Genomic DNA, 20572 nt, shown 5'->3' on the forward strand with positions numbered 1-20572 from the left:
GATAACCACTTCTGAGGGATGCACTGAGTACCGTCATATTCTGGGTCCTCCCGGGGGGCTGAGGGAGCCCTTCTGGGCCCCTGTTTCACTGTCAAGGTGGTACTTCCTGCTGGCAGAAGGCAGGACAGCAATAGCTCTCATGGTGGGTCCCAGGAAGCTCCCTGGACGTGTCCCTCCTTCTTTTCTCTTCTTGGGATGTAATGTGGGCCCTGCTTCGTCTGTTTGACGTTTTTGCGTCGATGGCCACTTTTTCAGTGGCAGATTCTCTCCGCGGTGTTTTTCCATAATACCGAAGCTCCCTTTGCCTAACCTGGCCGCTTAGGGTCTGTGGGATAACAGGGCCTCATCTTTGCCTTTTAAACACGCAAGCAGGTGCTTTTCCTGCATCTGCCTCCCCAGCCCCACAGAACCTGGAAGCATCCTGCTAACCTTGGCCGTTGTCGTGCAGGTATTAAGCCCAACTTACAAGCAGAGAAATGAAGACTTCAGAAAGCTCTTTAAGCAACTTCCAGACACGGAGCGCCTCATTGTTGGTGAGCTGGGAGACCTGGGGATGGAGGGCAGGGGGCAAGAAGGAAGTCTGGGATCCCAAGGACAGCACTCAGGCTGCTTCTGTCTCGAGGTTGCCCACATAAAAGCCAGCCCAAGCGAGAACATCTGTCCGGGAGCAGGGAGAGAAGATGTCCAGAGCGCCGACCCCGGTGGTTGTGGCTCAGGGCTAAGTACCATGTGTGTGGTGGCCTTGACAGAAAGCCCGACCTGGAAGGAGTCTCTGCCATTCTTAACCTCTGTAGATGGCCCAGCGGTGAAGGGTTGGGGTAACTGTGTAGGGGAGGGGTGTTCGTTGACTTTAAAAAAAAAATTTTTTTTTAGTGTTTATTTTGAGAGAGAGAGAGCACGAGAAGGGAGGGGCAGAGCAAGAGAATCCCAAGAAAGCTCCATGCTGTCAGTGCAGAGCCCCATGCAGGGCTCAATCTCATAAAGCGTGAGGTCATGACCTGAGCTGAAATCAAGAGTCGGACACTTAACCAACTGAGCCACCCAGGCGCCCCGTGGCCTTTTCTACCTCCGGACGTCTTTGCCCCGCCTCTGCCATCTCATCCATTCCTCTGCCTCCAGGCGGAAGCACGGTGGTCTTTCAAATCACATGAGACACCAGGGACTCCCTTGGCCACTAGTTCAAGGGTCTCACCCACCTAGTGAGCCTAGTGAGTGGGAGGCAGTTGGGCTCCCCCAGTGCTGGTGCAGGGCGGGCATGCTTAACTTGTAGTGGTTCGCTGAAGATGCGTCCCGTCTCTGAGCTCTCTGCCCCCCATCCTACCACAGATTACTCATGTGCACTCCAAAGAGACATTCTTCTTCAGGGCCGACTCTACCTCTCTGAAAATTGGATCTGCTTCTACAGCAACATCTTCCGCTGGGAAACTCTGGTAAAGACCTGGGGCTTGCCTCCGGGGTTGTCCCCTTGGCTGTGACTGAACAAGCTGCCCCCACCTGCCCCTTTTTGTTGACTTCATGCTCCACCCACACCTTTGCACAATTCCTAAATGTACAGGCCAAGTCTTGAGGGATAGACCTCCTCTACCACGTCTTCCCCTCCCTCACTCCCTCCCTCCCTCTTGGGTGTGGAAGAGAGCGTGGGAGCATTTGCTTTCGGCAAATGCAGTTAAGTATTCTGCAAGGCGTAGGATAGTCGAGTAAAAGGAACATTGGCCTCAGAACTGGCTTGTACGTTATCTGCGTTCTCCACCTAGTGAGCTGTGTGCTACTAGGCTGGTCCTTTGCTCTTTCTCTATTTCCTTATCTTAGGAGATAAAGTGGGAAGAGGTAAACTGGGTGACTTTTATGGTTGCATCCAGTGCCGGTGTTCTGTGTTTCTGTAAGTGGCAAGTAGCACGGGGCCTCTGCACGTTAATCGGACTTGAGAAAGAAGGCTCCCTGCACCAGGAGCTGAGGCACCCTTGGGCTCTAGGCGAGGCTCAGCCACCACGTCGCCCTGTGGCCTCCGTGAAGTAGGGGGCTAAACCAGATGATCTCTGAGGAGGTCCCTTCTAGGTTTAGAAATACGTAGACTGACACGTGATCTCCCCTCTCTGAACTGGGGCCGTGCGAATGCTCACTGCCGACTCAGTTAATGTCTCCTCTCCTTATCCACCCTCCCTTCCCTGTGGGGTGCCAGCTGACTGTCCGTTTGAAAGACATCTGCTCCATGACTAAAGAAAAAACAGCTCGCCTCATTCCCAATGCCATCCAAGTTTGCACTGACTCAGAAAAGGTAAGTGGAGTCCGACCTTGGACTTTCTGCTCCCCGCTGCCCCTGTCCCCAAGCCTCCCACTTCTGTCCCTCAGTTGCATGAATATGGAAGCCAGTAGGATGGCAGCGACAGATGGTCAGGTGATGCAGATCGTGGGGGTCGCCTCCACTGGGTCAGGGTGTTTGGATTCTGAGCAGGGGTGAAGATGGAACGGCTGAACGTTGCACTAGGAGCCGGAACACTTAAATTTGAGTCCCGTAACCGTAGGTGTGTTCCATTGCCTCTCTCAGCCTAAGTTTTCCCATGTATAAAATGGAGCCAGCCATTCCTATAACACTCTTGAAATGACATCACATATTTGGAAACACTAAATCGTGAAGCGTTGTACACATGTAAGATGTTGTTATATATCCGTGTAGAGCTCATCAAAAGGGATGAGAGTCAGGGGCGCTTGGGTGGCCCAGTCGGTTGAGCGTCTGACTTCGGCTCAGGTCACGATCTCGCCGTTGGCGAGTTCGAGCCCCGCGTCGGGCTCTGTGCTGACAGCTCAGAGCCTGGAGCCTGCTTCGGATTCTGTGTCTCCCTCTCTGTCTGCCCCTCCCCTGCTCATGCTGTGTCTCTCTCTGTCTCAAAAATAAATATAAACATTAAAAAAAAAAAAAGATTTAAAAAAATAAATAAAAAAGGGATGAGAGTCTGGTAGGAAATGGATTCGGCACATCAGGATGGGGAAAATGTGGTCGGTAACATTTAGGGCAGAGAAAACACTGTGATCTTTGATCTTTAACCAGAGCCTGAAGACTGATCACTTCAGGGCTAGGGGTGGACCAGGCTTCTGCTGAACACAGGTCCGCCATGCCCTTGGACTGAGGCAGTTCAGTGGCAACAACCATGAGACTTTGGGGTCAGATGGCGTTTGGTTTGAATTCTGTTTTTTCTCACGAATCAGCTTTGTGATTACAGACGTCACCTGATCCCCACCAGCCTGTTTATTAGGTATTAGCAGTTATGTTTATTTTCCAAGGTGTTTTTGTGATTAAAATGAAGCAGCAGCATTTGGGAAGCGCCTGGATCGTGTTCAGTACCATCTGGTTTCCCATCATTTCCCTCCCGCATGTTATACAGGGTCCCCACTAATGTGTAAGCACAAAGAGCAGGAGTCCCTCCCTGTCCTGATTGCTGTTGTATCCCAAACGTGTAAAATCGTACCCAGCATGTACTACATTCAGTTATTTGTTGACTTAATATTGAAAGGGTGAGTGGGTTAGTGGGTTTGTCTTCTCAAGGGCCAGTTCACAGCTCAGCACTTAATAACCCAGTTCTAGCCGGTAGGTGAACGAAGCTGTTTTACGGAGGTGAAAACCTCCACCCAGAGAGAGAAGCACCGAGGAAACATGGGTGAGTGAAGGACTTGGTGACAGTGAGGACTTAGGGGGTCCCAGGTACACAGACCCCGAGGATTCATCCCCATCGCGAGAGTACCCTGGTGTCGTGGTCACAGATAACTGTAGCATTTGGGGATGAATTCAGCAGCTTCTTTGTTTATTTTTGTTTTATTTTAATTAATTAATTAATTTTAATGTTTGTTTTTGAGAGAGACAGATAGAGTGTGAATGGGGGAGGGGCAGAGAGAGAGAGGGGGAGACACAGAATCTGAAACACCCTCCAGCTTTGAGCTGTCAGCACAGAGCCTGACGCGGGGCTTGAACTCAGCAACCATCAGATCGTGACCTGAGCTGAACGGTCGGACACTTAACCGACTAAGCCACCCAGGTGCCCCAGCAGCTTCTTTTTTTTTTTTTTTTTTTTAAAGGATGAAGCACCCTGTCTCCTCCATTCGTTATATCGTGAGTCTTACCAGATATTTCTTGCTGTTTTCCCCAAATCTAGCACTTTTTCACTTCATTTGGAGCCCGGGATAGGACGTACATGATGATGTTCCGGCTCTGGCAGAATGCACTCCTCGAAAAGGTAAGTGCCGCCCAGCTCCTTCCTTCAGCCTCAGCATGCACATCCATCTGGAATGCTCTTTCCCCTGAGGTGGGGGCCCCACGGAGAGATTGCTCTTACTGGGACATTGGCTTGCTCCAAAGCCGCCCACGTGGTTCGGGAAAGCCCCCCAGACTCGGGGTGAGTTACGTCTTCTCCCACACGTGGTGCTGTGTGAGCAGCCTCGTTGCTGTCTGCACCGAGGCCTTCCTGGACCTCAGACACTTCAGTCCCACTGTTGTAAAATGTGCCAGCATTTGTTTTAGTCAGGAATGGTGAGACACACAGAGGTGGAGGTGACTGTTAGGAAAGGATCAGTTTTCAGGCTTACGGGTGCCTAGAGGCAGAGGTGCCATCCCACCATGCAGAAACACACGGGGAAGTGCCAGCCGGCGTCAGCCAGGAGGCAGAGAGAGCGAGGGGGAAAGCATGCCAGAGCTTTTATTGTGATTTTTTTTTTGCAGGAAGCAATAGGTGAGGCAGGGTAAGCAGGCGGACAGGTTGAGGATCAGCTACTTTGAATAATTCCATCTGGCTTCAGGGCACAGAGACTGTCTCTGGGTGCCTGGTACCTGTCCCTGGGGTACGTAAAGCTGCATACTAGGGACCTGGACTGTAAGAGCTGGAAAAGAAGGTGGTATCCACCTCGGATTGGTCAGTCGCGTATGAAAGACGCACTTCAGGCACGTGGTTTTCTATCTGCGGGAATTACCTAACCCCAGGAGGGGCAGTCCCTCCCCAGTGAGCAAGGCCTCAGATCCCGGAGCATCAAAAATACAGAAAATAGGGGGCGCCTGGGTGGCTCAGTCAGTTAAGTGGCCGACTTCGGCTCGGGTCATGATCTCACGGTCCGTGAGTTCGAACCCCGTGTCGGGCTCTGTGCTGACAGCTCAGAGCCTGGAGCCTGTTTCAGATTCTGTGTCTCCCTCTCTCTGACCCTCCCCCGTTCATGCTTTGTCTCTCTCTGTCTCAAAAATAAATAAACGTTAAAAAAAAAATACAGAAAATAGGGAAATAGAGTTAATACAGCCACAAGTTTGACTGCTTGAGTGTCTGAAGGACACTGAGGGGACACAGATAAATGTGATATCATGGCCACATTCCTTAGAAAACTCACACTCAGATGTCAGGGCAGAGGGTGTGTTGATAAATAGCCCCCAAGCCAGGGAAAGAGACGTAGGAAGAAGTTACATGGTTATAATTAGTTATTATATATATGACATGTATGTAATCTACCCTGATTCTATCCTGAACAATCTGAAGAAAACTGGGTAGATTTATTATTTAGAATTTCATGGGGCGCTTGGGTGGCTCAGTCGGTTAAGTGTCTGACTTCAACTCAGGTCACGATCTCGCGGTCCATGAGTTTGAGTGCCGCGTCAGGTTCTGGGCTGACGGCTCAGAGCCTGGAGCCTGCTTCAGATTCTGTGTCTCCCTCTCTCTCTGCCCCTCCCCCGTTCATGCTCTGTCTCTCTCTGTCTCAAAAATAAAATAAATGTTAAAAAACAAAATTTTAAAATTTCTTCTAACCTGAAGATCTACAGCCCTGGCATAAATCTAGGTAACTTATTTTAGCTGAGATCTTCTGCCTTAAGTAGCTATCAATAATAGTAACATGATAATGTGTTTTAACGTCCACTGGCCTGTTTGGATCTTCAGTTCACAACCACTGTCATTGCTGGATAAGACAGAGGGACATCCATACGGTTCACAGGATCTCTCACAAAATAGATGTATGCCGATTGTCCTTGACCTGGTTGTGGTCAATCAAGCCAAGCCAAATGGAATGGTCAGGGAAGGGTGTATGAAGAAGGGGAGAACATAGAATGGCAAAGGCGTCCCAGGTGGGATGAATGCTATGCATAAGGGCCAAAGATAGGAGGCAGGAGGTCCAGATAAAGGAAAAGGAGATGTCTCCCTCTGGCTCTGTGAGGGCCAGCACCCGCCAGCTCAGGGAGAGCCCTGACTATGCTATTCTAGGCATTTCTCCTTAGGTGGAAATCCAGAACCCTGGCTCATGGCAATCTGCCAGCACCTGCTGTTTTTTTTTTTTCCCCCTTAATTTTTAATTTTATTTGGGGGGGAGTGGCAGAGAAAGGGGGAGAGAGAATTTCAAGCAGGCTCTGTGCTGATAGATAGCATGGAGCCCGATGTGGGACTCGATCCCATGACCCTGGGATCATGACCTGAGCCAAAATCAAGAGTCAGACACTCAACCGACAGAACCACCCAGGCGCCCCAGCACCTGCTTCTTAAACCATAACCTTGAAAGGATGGACTCGGAGAATTCTCAGATTCTTCATCGAATCTATTGATGGGAAACATTCTTTATGTTTCACTTAAAAATCTATCTTTGTATTTTCACTGCTTCTCTTTTTCTTAATTCTCTTGCTCTCTTTTTCACATACTTCCCTTACCACCTGCTCCCCCTCCTTCCAGTTTAAGACTCATTCATGGTCTCTCCAGTCTTAGTTCTTCCACGTTCTGTTGCCTCTTTCCCAAAAATCTGAACCCCATGCGAGCTCACTTTTCTGAGGGCAGTACTTTTGAGGAGGACCTGTAGACACCCAGTGAAATAAGAAACTAGAACTAATACATAGAACTGTAGGCAAACTGATTCTGCGTGAGAATAAAGAAGGAAGTGTTCAGGTAGCCAAGAGAGGGTTGGATGTGATGACCTTTGAGGTCCCTTGAACTATGAGAATATAGGCTTCTTTCCAATCACAAGAACTGTCCAACTATGGAATGGGCCTCTGAGGTCACACCTCATTCTTGAACATGAAGCAGTAGGGCCTACGTGGCCAGCATTAGTATAAAGAGATATCTGAGGTGTTGGGTAGACTGGCTCAAGGGACCGAGTCCGAATCAGACGCTCTGTGATCACCTTGGCCCCAGAGTAACACTGGCTTATGACGCCTAATGCTCGACCTCATCCATAGGAGCAAAAGATGGATAGTTACCGTCCTTAAGGGGCCAGTTGATTCCATTATGCAAACCTGAGTTGTGGGGACGGGTCAAGTTCCTGGCTCTACTGAAAGCCATATTTTTGGCAGAAGATAGGTATCTGACGATGGGCTTGGAAAAGGGAAGAAGAGGTGGAGGCAGCTGTCACAGAGGCGTTACCCTCCTCTTCGTCCAGCAAAGGAGCATGGAGGCCAGCTTCTCCTTCCCTCAAGGGAGTCCAGCTCAACTCAGTGCCTCCATGTAGAGTGGGGTCCTGAGGAAGGAAGGGTCACAGTCACTCTGTTGTCTCCTGCAGCCCCTGTGTCCCAAGGAGCTCTGGCACTTTGTTCACCAGTGCTATGGGAATGAATTGGGCCTTACCAGTGACGACGAGGACTACGTGCCCCCCGATGACGACTTCAACACTATGGGGTGAGAAGGCAGAGGGCAGCTTCTCCAAAGAGGGACTGGGATGGTGGGGACAGCCTTCCCGGGGAGTGATGTCTAAGTGAGGTCCTGAAGGAAGTGAGGGGGTCAACCATGAGCTTACCTGTGGGAGACTTTGCCAGGCAGAGAGAAAAGCAAGCGGGTGGGTGGGTGGGTGGAATGGACAAAGCACAAGCGGGAAGAGGTGAGGCCAGGGGCCAGATTCTGAAGGCCTTTTGGCCAACATGATGATTGGCTCTCACTCAGAGTGGGACAGGAAGCCCTGGGAAGGCTTTGAGTAGGTAATTGATAACTGACTTAACATTTTAATAGGATCACTCTGGCTCCTGGGTTGAAAATAGATCAGGGAGGAGCAAGAGTAGACAGGCTAAGAGGCTTGAATAATTTAGATCATTTAGATGAGAGGTGAAGGTGGTTTGGACCAGGAGGGTAGCAGTAAAAATGGCAGCAAGTGGTTAGTTTCTGAATATATTTTTGAAAGTAGAACCGGATACATTTTGAAGGATTTGCTGACAGATTGGAAAGGAACCAAAAATGGCTTTAAGGTTTTCTTGGATTTACCAACTGGAAGACTAGAGAAGGTCCGAACCGAGATGGACAATACTATAGACCAGATTTGGGGGAGAAGATCAGGCAGGTTGGTCTCAGAGGACTGTTAGCCAGGTGGAGATGTCACATAGACATTTGTGTTTGTGAGTGTGGAGTTCACGAGGGAAGTCTGGGCGAGGGACATAAATTAGGGAATTATGAGTGGATAGCCGTGAGATTGGCTGAAGCCACCAAGTGGCTGAATGAACATAAGAAAAGAAGTTCAGGGACTCAGCTTGGGGACACTCAACAAGAAGGAGAAGCAACAAAAGAAATCCTGGAAGAACAGCCAGCCAGGCAGGAGGAAGACTGGGAGACCTGGCATCCTAGAGGCCAAGGGAAGGAGGCCCTAGGGAGAAGGAAGCATCGTTGTATCTCATGCTGTCGATGGATGGAGAAAGATGGGAATGTGGGTAGGTGGGGGCCCAGTGGTGGTGTGTGAGGCACAGAGCAGTAGAAGGCCAGGAAAGAGCACCGAGTGTGTCGTAGGTAGACCTGGGCTCAGGTAGGATTTCCGACATTTAGTGGTAGTTATCACTTAATCTCTGTGAACATCCGTCTGTTTGATTATCTTTAGGAAGCACATAATAGATTACTCAAGAGTTGTCATGCATCCAGATGGGGCGATTGGTAAAGTTTAAGATGTTGGTGACGGTGATGATTGCTCCCTTGGGAAAGGCTACAGTGACGTCCCTGAAGTGTCCCTACAAGGACACCCACCTCTACCTCAAGGAGGGTTTCCCTTCAGGCGTCCAAGGCAAAGAAGTTCTCTAGTTAGGATACAGAATCTGGGCATTATCAACAAAAGGCCCTCGTGTCTGGGGTCTCATCCTCATCACTGTGTGGGAAATAAAATGTGTGTTCAGAGACCGGTTATTTCATTCAAAGGGTCAGGTTGGGATGGGATGGGATGCCAGTGGGCGAAAGATAGTTTAAGACACATAATAGTCATATTTAGGCATGGTTGAATCTAAGAAAAGGTGACTTTGGAGCCAGACATTGTACATGGGGCTGGGGGTGCAGGGTGGGGAGAAGGCGCCAGGAGAACAGTGTAGCAGGGGGGTGGTGTTTTGAGGAAGATCATTCACAAAGCAAAGAAGCAAGAAAGCCGATAGTTTGGGATGGGGTGGACAGATCTGGGGCTCTTAGAATAGTTGGTGGTCTTGGCAGCAAGGTTAACAGGAACGTATGGTGTCCTCTCTCAGCTACTGTGAGGAGATCCCCGTGGAAGAGAATGAAGTGAATGACAGCTCGTCGAAAAGCAGCATCGAGACCAAGCCAGATGCCAGTCCTCAGCTACCCAAGAAATCCATCACCAACAGCACGCTGACATCCACAGGGAGCAGCGAAGCCCCCGTGTCGGTATGGGCAGTAAGACCTTTCTTCCTCCCCCAATCCAGTGGCCAGTGTTTCCCAGCCGAGCTAACTTCTCAGGACCCCAGCCTGGGGAGTGGGCAGAAGGGAGGTTGGTTACCCTGTGGTCAGTTTATTCACGGAGGCATCCTAGAGCCGGTGGGCTCTCTGTTCTAACAGCATAGTCCCAGGACCCAGAGCCGGGTTCTCAGTGCCTTGAATATAAGATTTTGTTTGCTTTCTGAGTGGATAAAAACCATTCCAAGTTCACTGATGTGGGCTTCGCTCCCGGTGGAGTGTTCCAGATCAGCCCCTCTGTGGAGAATTATCCCAGGGTTGTGTGTGTGTGTGTGTGTGTGTGTGTGTGTGTGTGTGTGTGTTCACTGCCTTGATCTGAGGTCAAAATCATGTATGAATCTGGGACTGTATACCTCTTTCCTGTTCATTCAATAATTAGTTTTTGAGTTCCTAGTGTATATACACTCCGATTTATTTTCCCACTGTAGCTAGACTTTGTGAAAGAGAGAAAAATGTGTTCAGAAGAAAGACCTTTATTCTCTGAGACTTGGTTACAGAGGGGATGGAAACCTGATGAAGGAAGTGTCAGGTGGCTGGCAGGTAGAAGAATGGGTGGGGTTTCTTGGAAAGGATTCCCCGAGAGGGGGGCCTCCTGTTCGTTCCACTGGCGTAGGGGTCAGGCAGACCACCTGGCCTTGGAATGAAAATGTTATTCGTTTGGTGCCGAATCTCCATTTTCTGTCTCTGAGGTTATCTCAAAAACGGAAAGACCTGTATCTCTTCCCTCCCAAGGCTAAGGGGAGAATAAATTTAAAAACGCCGATGAAGCTTTTGAGCTTCTGAGCTGACGGGTCATAGCCAGAGGCAGGCTGACGTGTTGTCACCTGGCTCCAGGGACAGAGCTGTGCCTGAAGGCACTAACTCTGCTCACTGCCGGGGCTTGGTGTGCTCTTCCGTGGTGAGCGAGACAAGGGCAGAACCTTCTTCTGTGTTCTCCCATCTTCCACAGTGGAGCTGGGGAAAACCCCTGGAGTGTGACTCCAGCCCAGCTCCTGAGCAGCTGTGTTGTGAACGTGAGCGCTCCCCAGGCTGGGGAAATCTCCCTTTGGAGACCCCCCAGCAGGTTGCCCCTGTCGGGTGACGGCTTCGTCCCCACTCTAGTTTGATGGCTTGCCCCTGGAGGAGGAGGTGCTGGATGGCGATGGGTCCCTGGAGAAGGAGCTTGCCATTGACAACATCATCGGGGAGAAGATGGAGATCATCGCACCCGTGACCTCCCCTTCGCTGGACTTCAATGACAACGAGGACATCCCCACCGAGCTCAGTGACTCTTCCGACACCCATGATGAAGGTGGGCATTGGAAAATGGGTGTGCAGCGTGGCCCTTCCTCTCTCCATTTTGAAGGCTAATGGGATGTCGTGTAGGAAGGCTGGAGTCCGTGTCTGGGCTTCCAGTGGAAGGGCGGGTGGGTAACAGAGCCTTTTTTTTTTAATTTCATTTGTTATGAACATACATTTTTCAGGGTAGTCACTGCAGGATCCATGTTATGCCATATTTGTCTTTCTTCACTCAATGGATAATGCTTTGTCGTGCCATCCCGTCTTGTCACTAAGCGTACCCCCCGTTGCCTTGTTCGTTGCCCATAGAGATGCGACGCAGGGCAGTGTATATGCCACAGGAAAGTGCCAGTCAGCTGCTTCCTGGAAATAATCAGATTTTTTTTTTTTTTAATGTTTGTTTATTTTTGAGCGAGACAGAACACGAGCGGGGGAGGGCAGAGAGAAAGGGAGACACAGAATCCGAAGCAGGCTCCAGGCTCCGAGCTGTCGGCATAGACCCCGATGCGGTGCTTGACCTCGAACTCACAAACCATGAGATCGTGACCTGAGCTGAAGTCGGACGCTTAACCGACTGAGCCACCCAGGTGCCCCTGGACATAATCAGATTTTAATAGAACCTTGCTTTAGTGACTCCAGCATTGGGCTTTCAGACCAGGCTACAAGGAAAGGTATTGCTGGGTCACTCGGACTCCAGAGTCTGCCTTTCTCTCCAGTACTTCTAGGTAGTATTTCGTACCTCATTCCTGCACAGGGTTAGCTTCTAGGACCTAGCTTGGGAATGTTTTGCTTCTGACATTCCAGGGCTGGAAGCCAAATTGTCAGTCTTCATGAAATTGGCTGATCCCTTGAACTGGTGGTAGGCTTGACTAGTAAGTGTATGTGGACGGTGCTCATTTGAACATCTGTGGACAGTCCCTCCTGTGGTCACCTCGAGTGTCTTTCTCCCCCCCGCCTGGTTTCCCTACTCCATCTAGGATGCAGGGCCAGTGCAAATGACTGCACGGGTTGGGTACCGCATAGCAGCAAGGGCACCAGTCACATAAACTCAGACATGACCGCTCCCATAGTGCTTGTCTTGTGCAGTCATGGGCCCTGTGTGACGCTTCTGAGCCACAGGGGTGCCAGCAATGGCAGCATCGTGCCTGAGATCACATACCAGCCTCCGTAGGTGCGGCAGTTAGGGACTGTGGGGTGCCGAGGGCTTGGGAGGAGCACTGGGGCTTTAGCAGCACGCCTGCACCCTCAGGAACATTCTCCCGGAGCAAATAGAGACCAGAGAAAGGTGTAGGGTGTGGAAATCCTGGGGGAAACATCGCAGTGCCTTATGGAAGCGGAGCAGGGCTTGTATGGTTAAGGGATCACGGCCCTGCAGACCAGCCCAGCCTTAGAAGCTTTTATATAAACAGGTTATTCCAGATGAATCCATGTCCCTTTAACGCACTTGTGCCATGGTTGCAATGCCTTTTGTCTTCTGTCGTGGTTAACTTACAGGCTCTGGATAACTGATAACTTTGAGGTTACCAGTTCAGCTCGGGAAGTGAGATCTGAGTTTTAGTCTAAGATCACCTTGATTAGGAAGGAAGCCTTGAAAACAGAAGAGCCGATAGCACATTTCCATACTCTTTGTCAAGCGAGGCCGAATAGAATGCCAGTTAGAGTAAGTTTGTGCACGCGGGCGAAGGAGGAGACAGGGCAGAGGTGAGGTCATTAACCACTACCCACCCCGGCCGCCCTTGACCCTTGGTAAGGCGACATAAGCCACAGAGACGTAACTGCTCTGAGGGCGTCCCTGGGGCCGTCCGCCCCTCTGCCTTCACTCTCCGTGGCTCTTCGGTGCAGGGGAGGTCCAGGCCTTCTACGAGGACCTGAGTGGCCGGCAATACGTGAATGAAGTCTTCAACTTCAGTGTGGACAAGCTCTATGACCTGCTGTTCACCGACTCGCCCTTCCAGCGGGACTTCATGGAGCAACGGCGGTTCTCCGGTCAGTGCTTCCGGGGCCGGTGCCTCCCGTCCCTTCCCTCTTGGCCATACTTCTTCTTCCTTTTCTCCCCAAGCTCCCTCCTGTTCCAGGCCACCCCATGGCCGGGGGCACCCCCTTTCCGGCTCCCCCAGGGCCCTGCTGGTCGCTCCTCCCCCACCCCAGCAGTCAGTGCCAGGCCCCAGAGGCTCACCAGCGGGCAAGACCTCCCGGAGGCCACCATCTAACAAAGAGTAGCCGCGACCCTTTCTCAGTGGGCACCTGTGTTGTGCCAGGCACATGACGTTATCTCGTGTGACCCTCGGATCTGCCACGTGTGCGAGCACTGCGATCCCCAGGGTACCGAGGAGGAAACCAGAATTCAGACTGTTCTTGCTTGCCCGGGGCCACGCAGCCAAGTAGAGCCCGAGCCAGGATTCAAACCTAGGACCCTCTGCGTTCCTGCTTTGTACCTGCGTGCTCCTGTCTCCTCCCCTTGCCCCTGTTCTGCTCCCCAGCAGGCGTGTGGCTCTGGCCCAGCAGAGCTACTAGGCATCTGAGTCTGTGAAAGAGCATCTAGAGCGTAGCCCTCTGCCAGGAGGAGAGGGCATGCTGCGGGCACGGGGAGGACACGCCTTAGAGGAGAGGGCTTGTTCCCAAGGATCCCAGGCCCTCGTCACAGTGGCTCCAGTGTTGCCCGCACCCCCGCAGGTGGCCCCGAGACTGCCTGTCCCAGCCCCAGGAACAATCAGCATTCTGGAGCCCTGTGCAGAATTTCGGCAATGCTACAATGAGCCTCTTTCTGCTTCGACTCCCCCTCCTCCCCTCCTCCTCTCCGGGCCCTCAGGCTCCCACTGGCTTCCTTTTGGGGGTCAGTCGGCAGTCAGTACAGTCAAGAGTTCACTTGGAGGGGAAATTCGGATATGGTGAGGGCATGCCTCTTTCCCTCCCTCATCCCAGGGCTCTTCTCCACCCTCAGATATCATCTTCCATCCATGGAAGAAGGAAGAGAATGGCAACCAGAGCCGAGTGATTCTCTATACCATCACCCTCACCAACCCTCTGGCTCCTAAAACTGCCACTGTCAGGGAGACACAGGTGAGTTGAGGGCAGGGGCACCGAAGAGCGGCAGGAAGAAGGATCAGGGCTAGTACGCCAGGAAGAAGTTCCCGGGTTGCAAGCATCATCTAGCCCTGAGGTGGGAACACCTAACGTCCTCCCATTCCCAGTGTTTCTGGGTCCTCCGCCTAGAAGTGTGCGGTGGGCAGGGGAGATGCTTCCCTTCCTTGCTTCTCTTTAGCAATGTCCGGTGGACGCTTCTCCCCACAGACCATGTACAAGGCGAGCCAGGAGAGTGAATGTTACGTGATAGATGCCGAGGTCCTCACGCACGACGTGCCCTACCACGACTACTTCTACACCATCAATCGCTACACCCTCACCCGCGTGGCTCGGAACAAGAGTCGACTCAGGTGTGGCGTCTGGAGGGCCTGAGCGGGTTCACAGGAAGTCCCTGGTGTGCACGGATGTGCTCGCTCATGCAGTGGCAATAAAACGGGTGTTTGGTGAAAGGCTACAGGGAGCCCTCTTGGGAATCGGGACGTTCTGCACACCCACGTCTCAAAGGGGCCTGCACCTTTCTCATCCTCCTCTTTAAAAAACAGTTTTTGGGGGGGGGTGTCTGTGCTGCTGTCTGCGTTTATCTAAACCTCCCTCCTTCCTTCCTTTATAACCCCCCCCCCGCCGCCCCCTCGTACCTCCTGTCCCCTCCATCCTTCGCCCCCGCACAGTGTCTAGGCTTCTCCCTTCCAGCTTCTTTGGAGAGTTTCCTGACTAGACGTTCTTTCTATTCAGTTCACACAGAGGCAGCTTGTTGACCTCAGATAAACCTCTGTAGAAAGGCGCCCGCCTGTAACCCCCTGAACACTTCTCGGGGGACAGGGTGAGGTGGCTCGCAAGCGTAGGCATGCTGACGTCAGGCCAGGGAGTCCCTGAGGACGGTTGGGGGGAGAGCAGGGCAGGCAGCCGTAAAAATGGGAGCATAGGGGTGCCCAGGTGGTTCAGTCAGTTAAGCGTCCAACTCTTGATTTCAGCTCAGGTCATGATTTCACAGTTTGTGGGATCAAGCCCTGCCATGTCGGGCTCTGTGCTGACAGCCTGGAGTCTGCTTGAGATTCTCTCTCTCCCTCTCTCTCTCCGCCCCTCCCGTGAGCGCGCGCTCTCTCTCTCTCTCAAGATAAATAAACATTAAAAAGACGGGAGCCCTGTTTCAGAGCCGCTGTGTAGGAGTGGAAGGGGATAGTATGCAAGCAGAGAGACCCGTGACTGGGAGAGAGAATACTTGGAAAAAAGCAAGAGCTGGCAAGGTCAAGGTGGGGAGGCAAGAGCCAGGGCTGGTAGCAGATCATGCTCTGAAAGGTGGGAATGATGGAACCCTAGAGCCTGATTTGGACTTGAAAGTGTCTGCAGAAGGCAAAAAGGACCCCCATGGCTGGCTGGCACCATCTGGAGGAGGCAGCGTGGTGTCACAATAGAGCTATGGGCTTGGAGTCGAGAGCCCTGTTGTTAGCCTTCGGTCCGCTAGACTAGTCTAGAACTCCCATTGTCTCACCTGCAAAGTGAGGATAAAGCCACCAGTTCCACTGATCTCCAAAGGCGGCCAGGGAGACCAGATGGCGTGGTGGGTGTGGTGTGAAGGGACTTTTCACCTCGCAAAGTGCGGCACAAATGCGAAGCCGCTTTGGACTTAAACCTGAAATCGCTTCTCGGCCTTTTGGCTAAGATCAAGTGTGGACTTAAACCTGAATTTCTTTTTGCGCGGCAGGGGAGGGTCTGCCCAGGAAATGGCTGATCGCGTTTCTGGCTTTTTCCTCAGGGTCTCCACAGAGCTGCGCTATCGAAAACAGCCCTGGGGGTTAGTGAAGACCTTCATCGAGAAGAACTTCTGGAGTGGGCTGGAGGACTACTTCCGCCACCTGGGTGAGCATGCGCTGTAGCCATCGGTGCTGCTTGAACTGCATCCGGCCACCACCATCCAGGGGACCAGGAGACATGGAGAGTGGAGGGAGGGCAGACCGAGATGGGGAAGGAGTATCATGGGGTCCCTAAGTCCGCCCAGAAATGGGTACAGAATTGGGCATGTATGGGAACGTGTGCATTTTCCAAGAGGTTCTGCCTGTAACTTTTACGGGATCTGTGACTTTTCCATCTGATCACACCGGTGGTAATTCAGTTATGGAGAGGAAATAAAAGCCTGTGAATGCTTCCATTAGGAAATGGGGTATGCCCCAAGTTGTGCGCATGAGGGTGCAGATCCTGGGGACCTAGGTCTACAAAATGTTGAGCAACCCTGAAGAGGGGTTGGGGTGGGGCTGAATCCCAGCTTCCTGAGGCCCGTGGCCATCCCCGAGGGACCCCCGCCCTCGCAGTCAGTGTCCCAGAGTACAGTATGGGAAGATGGCTCTCTCAGCTAGGAGCAGGCACCTGTTTCTGGAGGCCAGCGTGTCGAGCTGGAGGTATAGGCAGATGGCCTTTCGTCTGTGACAGAGAGCGAGCTGACCAAAACGGAGAGCACCTACCTGGCTGAGATGCACAGACAGTCTCCCAAAGAGAAGGCCAGCAAGCCCCCAACGGTACGGAGGAGGAAGCGCCCCCATGCTCACCTGCGGGTGCCTCACCTGGAAGAGGTGATGAGCCCCGTCACCACACCCACTGATGAAGATGTGGGCCACAGGATCAAACACGTGGCAGGTGCGTGCCAGGTGGGAGTGGGGGCGTGGCTCAGGGCTTTGACCCAGCGCCGTGTGCCCAGGCCGAGGTGTATGCGTGCACACGCTCATTTTGCATCCTCGGGTATAGATTGTGTATGATTTGCACACGACTCCTTAAATTTCAGCCTCCGGATCCTCTACCTATTTCCCTTTGCCCTTTAATGTCCTCAGTCCCTGCTGAACCCACGTGTGGGGTCTGCTGAATAGACGTGACCTGAACTCCGTGTCCCTGTGGATAGACTCAACTGTGCAGCTTCCAAACTTGGGGCAAATGCACCAGGGACAAGCCCCAGTGCAGACGCCAGAGATGGCCTCATAACCTGAATGTCAGAGAGCCCAAGGCAGCCCCCCTCCCCTGGCCCCCACAGGCCCACTGAGGACCTGCCCTACCGGACAGTGGACTCCCTTGACCTGTCTCCCCCTTGCATCCAGCGTGCACAACCTCATGTCTTCTCAGTCATGGCGACATGCAGCCATAAGAAGCCTTAGAGACGGCTAACCCGGCACTGAGGAACGTGGGCGTTCCTCAGGATGGGGACAGGAGAGGAGGAAAGAGCCAGCCTTCCATGTCCCTCCCCTCAGTCTCAACTGGAGCACCCCGCCTTAGGTGTTTTATACGTGGGATTTCTGACCAGCACGGCGTTTGAATAAACTGAGTCTCCGGCATTGAGACTTGCTCAGCATCTCGTAGCGGGTTATAAATAAAGCGAGGGCGGAGAGCGGTCTCTAGTCCTCACCGCGGGCTGTTGCCTGAGCCGTGGCTAAGCTGTGGGCACTTTGTCCCGCCCCTGCGTGTCCCAGTTACATAAGGCTGTTGAGTTTCCCGTGCGTTTGGTGACTTTAATGTCCGCGTTGCTGGGCCCACCCCAGACCTTGCCCTCGAGGAGTTTCCCTTGTACTTTTGTGGAGGCCGGGTGTATCTATCCTGTCATCGTGACAGCGCCACGGACGGTTGTCCTTCATCCCCTGAGGCTCTGTGCGTGACCGCCGTCAGAGCAGCCAGCGGACTTGAGCGCCACAATGGTGACGGCGTCTTTACTCTCCCCCACAGGTTCCACGCAGACACGGCATGTCCCCGAGGACACCCCTAACGGCTTCCACCTGCAGAGTGTGTCCAAGCTGCTGCTGGTTATCAGCTGTGTGTAAGGGATTCCAGGCTCTTCCCCAACCTGCCCTCCCTGCCTGCTGGCCCCTCAGGCGTATGAGCACCCCCACACCACAGCCCTGCTTCTTCTTTGTCCTCTAGGCTTCTTCCTTCAGATCAGTCGCTCTGTCCGTCACTCCTTGCCTCTTTGCTTCTTTTTCTCTGTTTTATTTAGCATTTGCTGTAAGCTAGGCCTTCGGGATTGAGAAGGGGATTCTCTGCATCCATGCCCTTAGGAACTCAGTTTCAAGGGGATAGGACAGGCAGCAAATTCAGAATTACCGCACCGTTGGGAAAATGCTAACGTAGAGATGCTACACAGCATCTTCGGAGCCCATTCGTTCATTTGGGAGGGATGTTCTGTGGCTCTGCTGTGTGCCAGGTGCAAGGACCATGCACTCCTGGGCCCCCACTTTGGCGGGAGAGCCAGACAAAATCAATGACTAGTCCAGAAAGGCATATGCTTATATTCATGTAAATAATTTATAATAGTGCCATAATGTTATAAAACGGTAGGCTCAGTGCCATTCACAGAAGGATGCTGGGCAGGGGGAGAGGGCATGGAAAGAATGCGGGTGTAGGGTGGGGAGAGCACAGCTGTCTGCAGTTTAGTAAGCCCGCAGCCCGCCCCGGACGCCCCTGCATCCCTGTGAGCGCGGGGTGTCTGAGACAGCCGAGTGCTGACCGCTCGCGCTCTGTTCACCTGGTGCCTCTACCCCCGCCTTTCCTGGGGGTTGGGCTGTGCCGTGAGCTTATGGGGACACAGCTGGTGATGGGTGTGGGGGCTGCCTAGACGCAGGCCCTGCCAGTCGTGCACCAGGCACTAGCCTGCCTCCAGATCTTCCTTTTGTGACACCTCCTCCTCCCTCCTTCAACCCCCACCAAAGTGTTTTCAGAGAAGCAGAAGCAGGGGCACAGCCCAGCCATGAGGGAGCACTGAAGGAGGCCCTGGAGTGACATGGTTTGTTTTGCCTTTTTTTTTTTTCCAAAATGTTTATTTATTTATTTGAGAGACAGAGAGAGAGAGAGAGAGAACAAGCAGGGGAGGGGCAGAGAGAGCAGGAGAGAGAATCCCAAGCAGCCACCGCACTGTCAGCGCAGAGCCCGACGTGGGGATCAGTCCCACAACCGTGAGATCATGACCTGAGCTAAAATCGAGAGTCAGACGCTAACCGACTGAGCCACCCAGACGCCCCACTTTTGCATTATATAAAAAAGTCACTGTGACAGCCATGTGCGGAAGCCTAGAGAAGGAAGGGCTGGAGGCGGGCAGGCCAGTCAGAGTAAGTGGCAGTGACGTAGGCGAGCGTGACTGTCCAGCAGGCAAGCGATTGGGGCTGACAGGTCCTGCAGGGGGAAGACCCGTTAGCCACGCGGTTGGGTAGCCGAAGAAGAGGAATGACCGCAGCGAGCACCCGTAGATGGTTGTGTCATTAACAGAACGGGCACAGGGTTGTCAGAGAAGCTGCTCCATTCCGTGTGTGTCTTGAGCTGCCGAAGGTTATATCCAGGCGGAGGTGACAGGTACTTGCTGATGCGGACCTAGAGCAAGGCAGAGAAGCATGGGTCGCAGATGCTGGTTTAGTCAGCAGTAGCGTGAAAACCGTGGGTGCGGATGAGACCATCCTCCGAGGACAGCCGGGTGGGTGGGGGCGAGAAAGAGCAGGGCTGCAGACAAGGCCCCTGTGAGGAACGTGAGGCAGGCTCTCTGCTAACCTTAACTGAGTATGTAACAAAAGTAGGTGGAAAGTTCTTCTGTGAGTGGCCTAAGAAGCCAAGTTATTTTCACAAAATCAAATGCAGGGATGTGTCTGGGTGGCTCAGATCAGTTACGCAGCCGTCTGTTGGTTTCGGCTCACGACATGGTCTCGTGGTCTCATGGTCTCAGAGCCCCATGTCAGGCTCTGTACTGACAATGCGGAACCTGCTTGGGATTCTCTCTCCATCTGTCTCTGTCCCTCCCTGCTTGTTGGTGTTCTCTCTCTCTCTCTCTCTCTCTCTCTCTCAAAATAAGTAAATAAATCCTAGAAAAAGTCAAATGCAAAGACAGCTGTAAGACCAGTAAAATTCATTTAGTAGCATCCATTTGACGTGATTCGTACTGTTCTGTAAAGTCTCTCCTGGTTGGGTTTGGGAGATAGAAAACTTTAACCTCAGGTAAGTTCCCTGAGCTTTTTCTGCATGTTGACTTATTTAAGTAGGCCTGCTCTTAATTAAGTACTTATTTAAGTAGGCCTGCTCTCCTGAGTCAGTGGTATAGCATGGCATTAACTAACTTTGGGGCTTTATTAGTTTGGGATAATCAGACCTCACCTTTCAACACCAGGGGGCTCAGGCGAGGGATCTGCTGACAATGTGCATGTGGAATGGACCTGTGTAGCACAGACCGCCCTGCGTCTGGCAGGCCCTCACCGCCGTCCGCCTGCCTCGAGGCAGCTCAGCTCTCCCTCCTCTTTTCTCCGTGTAGACCACCGCAGGACCCTCCCTCAGCATGCAGGGGTGTCCCTGGACCTTCACTGAGCACAGGCAGGATTATACTAAACACAGACCCAAATGCAGGAGCTGAGATTGTGTGCGGCACATGCCGAAGAGGTGGGCATTCCGATCTCCTCTGGCGTGTGCTGATACAGTTAAAGACGGTATCGGTTGAAAGTCAACGCAATGTTTAGAGATTCTTCTGGAGAACTCACAGAGCCCTGAGAACACGGCCCGGTAGGGTCAGGCATTTGCAGCTGCCAGCTCCAGGAATACTACCTTCCATGCAG

At 52.5% G+C, this 20572-nt stretch overlaps 1 protein-coding gene across 2 annotated transcripts in view; it reads left to right on the forward strand.

Moving 5' to 3' along the window:
• GRAMD1B (GRAM domain containing 1B) overlaps positions 1–20572 on the forward strand; it is a 174076-nt gene that overhangs the window by 143751 nt on the left and 9753 nt on the right. For both annotated transcript variants that reach the window (XM_047070182.1, XM_047070183.1), the window contains exons 5-17: positions 449–533; positions 1327–1430; positions 2180–2275; positions 4146–4226; positions 7504–7619; positions 9428–9584; positions 10755–10944; positions 12774–12917; positions 13873–13991; positions 14223–14365; positions 15769–15872; positions 16440–16643; positions 17715–17805. In XM_047070182.1, the coding sequence (XP_046926138.1) occupies positions 449–533; positions 1327–1430; positions 2180–2275; positions 4146–4226; positions 7504–7619; positions 9428–9584; positions 10755–10944; positions 12774–12917; positions 13873–13991; positions 14223–14365; positions 15769–15872; positions 16440–16643; positions 17715–17805 (1634 nt within the window). The remainder of the gene's footprint in view (positions 1–448; positions 534–1326; positions 1431–2179; positions 2276–4145; positions 4227–7503; positions 7620–9427; positions 9585–10754; positions 10945–12773; positions 12918–13872; positions 13992–14222; positions 14366–15768; positions 15873–16439; positions 16644–17714; positions 17806–20572) is intronic.

The sequence above is a fragment of the Lynx rufus genome, unplaced genomic scaffold, assembly GCF_022079265.1.
Source record: "Lynx rufus isolate CCGP_SWC_20201006 ecotype Redwood Valley unplaced genomic scaffold, mLynRuf1.p SCAF_9, whole genome shotgun sequence".
NCBI lineage: Eukaryota > Metazoa > Chordata > Mammalia > Carnivora > Felidae > Lynx > Lynx rufus.